This window comes from Populus nigra, chromosome 17 (assembly GCF_951802175.1).
Source record: "Populus nigra chromosome 17, ddPopNigr1.1, whole genome shotgun sequence".
Lineage (NCBI taxonomy): Eukaryota > Viridiplantae > Streptophyta > Magnoliopsida > Malpighiales > Salicaceae > Populus > Populus nigra.
In genome coordinates this window covers 13,519,154-13,530,767 of record NC_084868.1, presented here as the reverse complement: position 1 = coordinate 13,530,767, position 11,614 = coordinate 13,519,154, and the positions used below count along the sequence as shown (strand labels likewise).

Here is an 11,614-nt window from a genome sequence, read left to right as displayed (position 1 = left end):
TCAACAAGGAGGAAACTAATATTTTGTTATCTTTAACTACTTTTATTATATTCTTTGTCCAGAAGTTTTCATCAAATGAATGAAATCATTCCACTACGTCAAGGTGGGGAACTTGGTACTGATAAGTATTGGATAGCGACTGAAGAGGAAGCCTTCTTTAGGAAAGCTACCAAAGTAACAATTGCTTGTGGATACAGTAATGCCTTTTGGATTCTATACTACTCGTGTTTCGTTCCTTTAAATTGCCTCTGATTTGAACACAAAGAAAAAAGAGAGAAGACGAAGACAAGGGAAAAGTGCGCAATAGAAATGATTAAAGAAACGAATATTGAAGTAATATCTTTTATTTATTCATTTCACGCGCTATTGGCTCTCACCAAGGCCAGACCCCAGTGATTTTTTTTTTCCTGCCTGCTAGGCGTAGTCGCTTGGTCTGATAGCGCTGTCATGCCGATAGGGTGTGCCTCACATGTGTTTCTCTGTCGAGCTTGAGGACTTTTATCATTGCATTTAGTTTCGGATATGATCAGATTTGCTGTCTAATAAATAAAAATATATATATCAAAACATCCAGGAAATTATTAAGGAGTAGTTGTGGAGAACTAAAATATATAAAATTAAAAATTTTAATTATATATTTTTACTAATAAAAATTTTATTAGCAAAGAAAATTTAATTTAAAAAATAAAATTCAAAATTATATATTTAAAGACTCAATTAAAATTTTTCAAGGTTTAATTGAATTTATTAAAAGTTTAATTATAATAAAAGTATTGAAGTTTGATGAAAAATTAGAAACTTCATTGAATAAATCAGAAATTTAGAATCAAATTGTAAAACATGCAAAATTTTAAAGTATGATCAAACTTAAAATCCCACTTCAATTTCAGAAAACAACTCTGTCATGTGATGTTGTATATATCACAACAAGAATCTCGATGATCATCATTATCTTAAATTATTTGGTAATACTTCAACAATGATTTCATATTAATTGACAAAAATTTTGAAAATCTCAACAATATATATATATTTTTTAACTTCTCTCTTTTTTTGTTTTTATTTTTATTTTTTATGATTATGAATTTCATATTTTTTACTATTTTTGTTAAATCAAATCCAATGGTCATGAATGATGCATACAAAATTAATGGTCATTATTAACAAGTAAAGGACATAACTTGTAGTTTTGAAAATTTAATTTATAAGAACAATTTTAGAAAAAAAATTCATAATATTGTATATCCTCACCTCCGTACGTCTATCCTCTCATATTAAAAGTATAGAAATACACCAAATTTCTCTCTCGAGAAGTTTGTCTTTCTCTGGTAACCAAAACAAATGTATTCCATTTCTGTACTCACGCACCTATCTCCAACATCTCCTACTTCTTTTCCAAATGCTAGAAGAAAGAAACGTGAGACTAACAGAGCAAAAAGTGCAGCTACAATCCACTATCCGAACAATATCACTTAGGGATACAAATCCTCCATTGCCTAGTACCATTGAAACTTCTTTTTCTCTCAAAGCTTCCACCATAAACTTCTTCACGTATTTTATATATATGTACGTACAAATAATTTTCTTCAAAAACAGGAAGTGTTTCCATGAAAATCACGGGCTAAGTAGATGCCTGAAGAATAAAATTTTACCTTGCGACAAGGGAAAGGTAACTATTCTGGAAGAAGAACATTTCCTCTCTTTTGTACCTTGTAAGTAATCATCGTTCTACAGGAATATATCAAAACTTTGTACTTTTAAAGTATTTGTTGAACCAGCACTTCTAAAACCAACTCAAGTCGACGGACAAATTATAACTAAGCAGCACGGTTCCCATCATTGCCCTCCCACATAAAATCTCCAGGTATTGTTTTGGCTATTAATTCTAGAAGTGAGTTGGCCTGAAAAATCATGAATTGCATATGCTATACATGTGTTTGTAGATTGTTATTTTTTTTTCCATCCAATTAACATGAGTTTTAGGGTGTAATTAATTTCATTAGAGTAGCTCTAAGCACAAATCAATTCCAATGATATTTATGCTTTTAATTTAGTGATTTTTGTATTAGCTGAGGTAACTAAAACCACTATGTATGCAAGAAGCTGAAGATGGCCAATTAGTTAAGCTCCATAATTTGCAGTAATGTAATTGTTTTTCAAATAATTTGTGATTGTTTCTGTGATTCGTACTATCTAGAACTCGGTTCATTGTTGCGTTAGTTGAATATTGTTTCTGGCTTGGTTGGAATCTTAACTAAAGCTGATTTCATTATTGGAAATTTTAATTTACGTAGCACCTTGTGTTGAAGGAGAACAAAAGGAAACAGGATGGATATCAACAACTTGTCCAAACGTGCTCAAGAATTGTGGAATGAATGGGAGATTCGCTCACTGATTTTGTTAAGTCTCTTTCTCCAAATCTTGCTCATCGTCATTGGAAATCGGCGGAAGTACCACACTCGAATCGTGCTTGGAGGCCTTGTCTGGATAGCATACCTGTCCGCGGATTGGGTGGCAACTTATGCATTGAGTAGTGTTTCCCGTAGCCAAGGAGGTTCGGGAACAAATCGCATCAATCCAACTCCAAACAATATTCCAGCATTTTGGGCACCAATTCTCCTTGTACACCTTGGTGGCCCTGACACTATTACTGCTTATGCACTGGAAGACAACGAATTGTGGTTACGGCACCTTCTCCAGCTAGCAATTCAAGCTTCTACAACTTCTTATTCCCTGTTCAAATCATGGGGTAAGGATCCACTCATATATATAGCCATTCCCATCTTTGTTGCTGGAATTACCAAGTATGGAGACAGGGTTTTGGTTCTCTGGCTAGCAAGCTCCAAGAAGTTTAGGGACATCCAAAGTGAAGAAGTGGATACTTTCCAGAGCGAATTTGGCAAGAAATTTCCATCTGTTGGCTTTTTTGACATGTCTGAGGAAGACTTGACTAAAGGTTTAGAATTTAACAACATAATACCTGAGGCTGTGTATCTCCATGAAGCACATTTTTTGTTTCAAATGTTCAAGATATTTTATGCAGATCTCGCGCTTGGCCATTCTAGCCATATGGCAAGCTATCGTATCCTGAGTAGCAAGAAGAAAGCCACGGAAGCCTTCAAAGTGATAGAAGTCGAGTTGGGATTTATGTACGATGTGCTTTTTACAAAGGTGACAAGTGTTTGTTCAACGCGTACTATTCTTCGCTCCATCAGTTTCCTGTCTTCTGCTTCTGCATTGGTCGCGTTCTCGTTGATGGTCGCGAACAAGTGTGCCTATACAGAAACCGAGGTAATTATATCATACATCTTGCTGGGAGGAGGAGTTGTTCTTGAGATATATGGATTCATAATGCTTCTCTTATCTGAATGGGCTATGTTTCGGCTTAGCTTGCTAAAAAAGCCTTGGGCCAATGCTCTCTATAAGGCTGTTCATAAAGCTATCTATTCTGACAACAACAAAAGGTGGGAAAGAGACATGGCACAACACGACTTAACAAATGCTCATATTACCAAGAACGGAGCTTTGTGGAAGATGGTCATAAATTCGTTGGTATGTAGACCAACACCCAAAGTTTGTTTTCTGAAGTTGATAGGCAAGGATAACATTCAAAGTTGGGAGGTTATCAGTGACGAATTAAAAGAATTAATTTGGGAATACCTCATAGACAAACGTTCGAGATATAGTCATGAAATGCCTCAACCTGATCCTGTCATGAATGATTTGAAGGAGATATTGGCAGAAAGAGGTGATCATGTGCTGAAAAGCATGGGATGCTTGGAAGAATTTCGTTGGGCTGTGGTTGAAATAGACTTTCATGGGAGCCTCCTTTTATGGCACATTGCCACTGATATTTGCTATCATGATGATATTCACAATAAGAAAGTTGATGCAAATAATCAACTTTGCAAAATGAGCAGATCCTTATCTAATAACAAAGTTGATGCAAATAATCAACTTTGCAAAATGAGCAGATCCTTGTCTAATTACATGTTGTATCTTCTAAGTGAACGTCCAAATATGCTGCCTAAAGGGATTGGTGAGGCAAGGTACAAGCAAACCGGCATTCAACTCACCGAATTCTCGTGGTGTTGGAGATCGGAAAAAAGAACACCTACTCATTGGGATTCCGAAGAGTTTATGGATGAAATAAAAAAACATGAAAGCGACGTGTCAGTCCTACATGATGCTTGCAAGCTCGCCAAGGAATTACAATTTCTGGAGACACCAGAAAAGAAGTGGACCAACGAAGAAAAGTGGAGGATGATAAGTAAAATATGGGTGGAGATGTTGACTTATGCAGCATCTAATTGTGGATGGAAAGAGCATGGTCAAGCACTTACACGTGGCGGGGAGCTCCTCACTCGTGTGTGCCTTCTCATGGCGCATTTGGGTTTAAGCGAGCAGTGTCTGCCACGTGCAAGCACCAGTTCCAGGGAAGCTCAAGATCCATAGTTTCGAGTCTTGCTACTATAAATTTTCAGTTGGTTGCTCTTTTTCCATGTTTGAAATATTGTCTTTATTTCATTTCATCATTAGTACTGTAGTTTGGTGTGGGGTTTTCTTGTGTGAAATTTTGTAATTTTTTTTAAATAAAAATGCGGCCCTGTTGCCTGCATCAGGCTTGGCACTCCCTTGAAGGAAAAAAAAAAAAAACCCAGAAATCTTAAGGAAGATATGCAAAATTGAAGTGTATTAGAAATTACTTGATAAAAGTTTTTGCAACAGTCTGATTTGATTTGGGGGAACAGAAGGCATAAAGCCACAGATAAGGGTTGGAGCTCAACCAATCAAATACCAAGAAAACAGAAAAGCCCATAATTAGAACACTTTAAAATAAATAAATCAAGCATATTCGCTTCCTTCTTCTTTTTTCCAAGCTGATCATTAAAGATTATTTAATGGTCATATTTTTTTTAAGAGAAAAAAGTTATTGTTTGAGGTTTTAAATTATATATATTGAACTAGAATGATTTTTTAAAAATTAAAATTTTCTTAATTGGATATTTCCACAAAATTTCAATAATGAAAAGGTGACATTAACTAATTGAATATGATCTTAATTTTACAAATAAATAAAACAATATATCATGTATAAAATCTTGAATAAAATAAAAAAACAAAAAAAAACATAAAGGTACACGCAAAAAGAAGGATGATATGTTTTATTGTATTTATAATTTAAATAAAAAAAACACAAAAAAGAAATTCAACAAATTAAATTATTAAAAAACTTAGAAATAATAATATGAAAGAAGTAAGAGGAGATGGGCCTAGACCTGAGCCCAAATGCGTCCAGCCTCTGTCTAAGGAGGTGAATTTGGGCTAGCGTCCAAGTGTATTTAACTCTTTTAACAAAAAAAAAATAAAAAAATCATTCATGAACAATGGATAATTCAACGTCCACACATCATCTCCGTTCATTTTCTCGCCGGAAATCCGGGAGTATTTTGACAAGCCACGAGGCTTAACATAAACACTTGCAAAAGTTGATCGTAGAAAAGATCTACTAATCAATCTGTCCCTTTAAAAATCTCACACCACTTTAAATGGTTCAGAAATCAATCTTTACATGGTAGAAAACTCAAAATCCTAGATTAAATTAAATTAATAAATTAATAAATTAAATATGAAATTAAACTTAAAATCTAAAATAAAACATTAAATAATAAAAATGGCTTCAACAATGAAAACAAATTCATACACTCACGCACGGACTCAGTGAATATTGTTTGACTGCAGTACTCTACTTATTATATGTGTACGTACAAAGGATTTTATTCCAAATTAAACAGGAAGTGTTGCCATGAAAATCAGGAGCTAAGTAGATCGATGCCTGCAGAATAAAGGCTTACCTTGCGACCAAAGGGAAAGTAATTTATTCTGGAAGTCCAACATTTCCTCTCTTTTGTACCTTGTAAGTAAATATCATCGTTCTACAGGAATTCTTTACAAGATTTTCGAGCAGCGATGGAACCAGCAATATTTCTAAAACAACTCATGTTCATTAAGTTTTTTTATTTGATTTTTTTTTAGACTTATTAAAGGCTATTTTAAGGTTGAGAAGGAGGTTACTATGGTTTCCAATATATTTTTATGTTATTACAAGATGAAATTTAGGTGTTTGTAGTTCAAAAATCATGCTATTAATAAAAAAAAAAAAACACATGTTTCATAAAGATAAAAAAATACATAAATTAAAAATTAGGATTTTAATGAAATAATTTAAAATTAACTTTGAATTATTCTTGCAGCGTAGTGTTAACACGATAACTAGTATTAACTCCATGATAAAAATTACTAAAATCCTAAAAAAATGATTAATTTTATTAATTTTCTTATCCATGGCATAAACTTTTCATAAACTTTTGCTTGTGAATAGAGAAAGTAATTTATTCTATATTTTTTCTTGCAAAGATCCCTTTATAAAGGTTTGAATTGTGATGAGAATAAACAATTTACTATATTTATATGCTACATTATCAAGTTTATAGCGTCGCAAAATCTCTAAAAAACAAAAGCACAGTTTTGAGGCATAAGGGCTCGAAACACTATATTCTCGATGGGGGACAGCTTTAGGTGATATTACTTGATGTCGAGCGTTGAGTCAGATCGATAATCATGGTTTAGGGTAAAATTACTTAACCTTGAACTTTTGAAATCCCATAAAAAATTGGGGGAGGAATTTGTAATTTTATTTCTTAATTTCAATTTTAAGCTCCACATCAACTTATTTGTGTCTAAGAATCCTTGCCATCAAATTGGGGGACGCTTTTACATAAAGTAATAAAAAAATCTATTGAAATCAAATAAAATAAAAAACTACAAGATTCTTCTTCATTCAATCTAATTGCTCGAGGAATAATTTTACTTTAGTTTCCAAGGAGGGCAATTGATGCTCTTGTCTATGAAACTTTAGAATATTTGCGAGCGCTGATGAGACTAAGGTAGAGAACTTGCAAATTAATCTTCGAATAAAGAACATGAAAGTTAACCTGAGAAATATTTTAAGAATAAATATCCTAAACGACTTGTTTGTAACGCATCCGAATGTTGTGAATCATGCTATATATCTCTTTTGAAACAGTTTTTGTTTTCTTTAGTCTGATAGGAATTAAAGCAAAGAATTTGAGAACTGTATACTTTAGTCAATCCGAGGAAAAACCTCTGTTTTCCCAACACTCTGTTCTTTCTATTTTCGTTCATGCCGAAGGCTTTTCTTAAAGGTGTAACTTGTGAATACAGAAAGTAATTTATTCTATATATTTTTCTTTTGCAATAACCTCTACGATATGCTTAGATAACGTTGGGAAACAATCTCTAGACAAAAGAGACGGAGATAATGGAGAGAGGGAATATATTTTCCTGTATTTTTTTATTTTAAAATTACAAAAATTCACTTCAAAACTGTTTGAGACAAATTTATTTCATATATCTCTTCAACCAAAAACGTTTTATTTCTTTTGTGTTAGTTCATTCTTTTTCTGATAATATGTGTTAGTTGATTCTATCTTGAAACATTAACCACTATATACACCTTGCCTAGAGTTTTGGCTTGTGATGAGAGCAATACTTTATCCTGTATCTTCTATCAAGTATATAAGAACGTTTGACTGACTTCATTTTGGGTACTAGTAGGAATTTTATTTTCAAGTTTATAGAGTTGCACAATCTCCATAAATAAATCACAATCTCTATAACTAAAACACAGATTTGTGGCACCAGGATTGGCTGGCGACATAAGCTGGTTGAAGGGAAGCAGAGTCCGCAGACATTCACCAAACGTTTGGGCTGCAAAGTTGTGAGTATGTGTCTCTGTTTGTATGTGTATCTGAACTGTTTTTTGACATGTTTTGAACTCTAAATCTCTCAAGGTGTATGGCTGCTTCACACTATGCACATCGAGGAACCATTCTTTTCTCTTGCGGTGATGATAAGAAAGTATTAGAAAGCATAAAACTCGAGGGCTTACATCCTACAACTGACTAATGATAAGCATAAAATGAATATATATTGCATATCAACAGGAAAAAAGAAAGAAGAAAAACGACATCTGTATCGTATTTGATTTCTCTAGTTTAATTAAGTTCTTTTATATACATATAATGATTTTGGTAGATTTATTTATTTTTGAAAATGTTTTCTTTTTAGGGTCTTGTGGTCAAAGATGGGCATGCATGATTGTCTCAAACTGTTGAGGAACTATGGAGCGGATGTGGGCTTCGTGCATTGAAGCTACGCAATCTCTTTCTTCGAATACTATCGGATTCTGACTTGGTACTGCTGTTTGGTTAGTATACCTATCACAAACTGGGTTGCCGTTAAATTTAAGGTTTAAGAAAAATTGAATCCAAGGGTTAGATTGTAATGCTAACAAAGTAGAAAACAAAATGAAAATCATTTAAAAGCTTGAAGAACAAAGTATATATGAAGAATGAAAGGTTTGAAAAGTTACGTTTTCAAACCTGTGTTTTATAACATAACGGTTGAAACTTCAACCAGATGTGTTAATAAGATTAAAAAAGGACAAATATCTGTCGCGGATTATTTGGCAAAGCAAAAGGTCTATAAAAAAACAGATCTAGCTGCTTGGTTTTAGTTTTCTTTTTCTTTTTCTTTTTCTTTTTCTTTTGAATATATAGCTATTTTCTTACTGGTTATAAGAGATTTTCGTTAAAACATCTAGTTGAGTTTCAACCACATGTTTCAAACATCGATATTTTAACTGAAATTTCGATTTTAAAAGTGGTTTTTTCATATTTTTTTGGTCCAAAAATTATGGTTTTTGAAGAAATTGTTGTACCTTCTCGATAAATAACGGTAAAATAACAGTTTTTGGTTGCTCAATACTATATATACAATAAGTCTTCAATGTTTTGAAACAACTCCTTTCTTCATTTTACATTAAATTAAACAAGTTCTTTGAAGAGTTCTTGGAAAGGTTATTATTTTACTACCTAAAACTCTTGAGATCTTTCTATTACTCCTCAAAATATATTTGTTTTATCCTAATAACGTCCATATTTGCAGTGGGTAAATAACACTTAAAACCATGTTACAAAAGCTGGACAATCATCAATCCTCAGCAGTGGCAACTTTATCATTGGGTATCCTTGCTCTCAGCCAAGCCAACTCTGCAAATCCGAAGTTGATTCCAATAATTCGGCTTCCAACCCTACTTCTTCAGCTTGGTGGTCCTTGATTAATTGTCACAGCTTATTCTATGGAAGACAACGAATTATAGCAAAGGCACCTTCTTGAGCTAGCAGTCCAAGTCGGTGTGGCTTCTTATGTCTTGTTCAGGTTACGGAGCAGGAATGCCATCATGCTAGTAGCCATTCCCGTCTTTATTTCAGGAATAATCAAGTATGGAGAAAGGATACGGGCTTTCAGGTTAATTAGCAAGTTCCCAGACTTTTGAGCACTACACAGACAATCAATTATTCTTCCAGCCACGCTTCTGTTAGAACATCGCTTCCGAATTTGTATGCACCAACAGCGTATGAGGATAGATATCTCTATGAAGCTCGTCTTTTGTTCAGGATGCTGTTCACAAATTTAGTTCTTGGCATTGATGATCAAAAGAAAACCTACGATTTGATTTCCAAAAAGAATATATACCAAATTAAGAAGGCTTAAGTTGATAGAAGTCCAGGTGGGAATATTCATGTATGATCTGCACTATTCTAAGGTGAAAAAGGTTTCTTTTCCACGCATCAGCCTCCATTCTATCACCTTCTTATCCTCTGTTTCTGCATTAGTTGCCTTCTCAACAATAACCACAAAGAAGAACGTCTATTCTAATAGCGATACGATGCTATCTTACTTGTTGCTGCTCGGAGCTATCTTGCTTGAGAGTTAATCTATCATCGTGTTTTTTTGGTCGGACAAGACAGTGCTTTGGCTTAGTAGTGGTCAGATAGCGGGTAATTTTCTTTATGGAACCAATGGTTTGTTTAAGAATCACAAAAGATAGTCAGGATCCATGGCTCAACATGACCTAATTCTAAGTACCCTGTTTAGTAAACCAGTGATCAAGGTTCTTAGCAAGCATTTGCCTGGAAAACTGGAACGTTCATGGCAGGGAGGATGTGGATGATGCTTTAAAAGAATTGATCTTCATCAATCATGCCTTGCATAAACGTTCAAGGATACCAGTGATTTCAACGTCCTGAAGCAGCTATAATAATTAGCAGAGAGAGGTGACGTGGCACATTTCGAAGGAAGGATTTCTTTGAAAAAATTGGATGGAGGGTGGTTGGTGTAGAATTCATTAATAGCCTCCTTTCGTGGCACATTGTTACTCGTGTCTGTTATTGTTGGGTCTGTGATAAATTGTGTCCTTGAGTGGGAGAAAATAAATAGCCATGTAATTATTTCATATAAAATTTTAATGCTGTTATATTTCAGTGTAAGGTTTATTTGTAAATGTTTTTATTTTCTATATTTTTGTGGCTATAAAGAGTATAGAAAAAATAATTTTTAGATTATTTTAGGATTTTGGGTAAAAAAAAAAATTTATATAATTTTTTATTTTCACATAGTAAATTTATTTAGTCGGCCTAAATTACTGAAATATATAAATTATATGGATGAGTGCTATTGTATGATTGACCGTTTTTTATTTTTATATTTTTTTATTTGTCAATTGATTTTACAGCTTTTTTTACCACAATTATCATAAAAAATGTTTAAAAAAATAGTGTTGGTAATAACCTCGATCCAAATTAATTATCTAATTAATCACATGGTGTATTTCCTGGTTCATCATCTTAAACTTAATTGTTAATCGTATTATCTTAAACAACGGTCATAGATCTAAAATCATAGTTAAAAAATATTATTAAATAAAACTACATAAATAATAGAATCCAATTAACATTAATATTCCCAAATTAAAAAAAAAATATTTATAAATATTAATAATTAAATAAATATTACATTAAAACAATTATGCTACAAAATTAAAAAATAGTGTCCCATGTAAATAATTATTTTTAAACAACCTTAGATTTTGTTGATACGGGACACGTGGCTAAGATTATGTTTATTATTTCCCGTTTTCATTTAAGATTTTTGTTTTTATCTTAATAGGTAGTTGAACTATGGCATATTTTGATTTATAACCCTTCTATTAGGTTCCATTAATAAACTCATTAAAAGCACATGAAAATCACAAGCATAGCAAAACAAAAAACAAAATCAAAATAAACCCTTGAACTATTGCTCATTTAGATTTACACCCCCAAAAGAGTTTATTTTATTAATAGTTGAGCTATTAATTACATGTTTATATTTACATCATTTTTTCAGATTCCGGTAATAAATATGTTAAAAATATATGAAAATCACATGCACAAAATTAAAAAGTAAAAGTAATTAATAAATGAGAAATTATACATTAAACAATGTTAAAAACAAATGAAGGAATAAATAATAGAATAAAATCCTTCTTCTCATGAATCCCCCAATCCAATAATAATTAAAATGAAGAAATCAAATCATATGCAAGCTAAAATTAGTTTTATTTCTCTATTATTCTTGTTTAGGATTATTATTCCAATTATTTATTCCTTTATATAAACATTTGGTTTTTATATTATTTAATATTTTA

General features: G+C 32.5%; 1 protein-coding gene and 1 long non-coding RNA gene across 3 annotated transcripts; both read left to right on the top strand.

Moving 5' to 3' along the window:
• The first annotated feature begins 1,490 nt into the window (after nt 1–1,490).
• Nucleotides 1,491–4,630, top strand: LOC133677174 (uncharacterized). 2 transcript variants are annotated; one of them, XM_062099038.1, is made up of 2 exons: nt 1,491–1,864; nt 2,310–4,630. In XM_062099038.1, the coding sequence occupies exon 2, from the start codon at nt 2,329–2,331 to the stop codon at nt 4,453–4,455; it is 2,127 nt and encodes a 708-aa protein (XP_061955022.1). In that variant the 5' UTR covers nt 1,491–1,864; nt 2,310–2,328; the 3' UTR covers nt 4,456–4,630. The 2 variants fall into 2 exon arrangements, with proteins under 2 accessions (XP_061955022.1, XP_061955021.1); XM_062099037.1 differs by having other exon boundaries at nt 1,492–1,864; nt 2,295–4,630.
• Nucleotides 4,631–7,641: 3,011 nt separating this feature from the next.
• Nucleotides 7,642–10,421, top strand: LOC133677101 (uncharacterized). Its single transcript, XR_009835691.1, has 3 exons — nt 7,642–7,805; nt 8,152–8,290; nt 9,031–10,421. It is a non-coding gene; the product is annotated as an uncharacterized LOC133677101 (long non-coding RNA).
• The last annotated feature ends 1,193 nt before the right edge of the window (nt 10,422–11,614 follow it).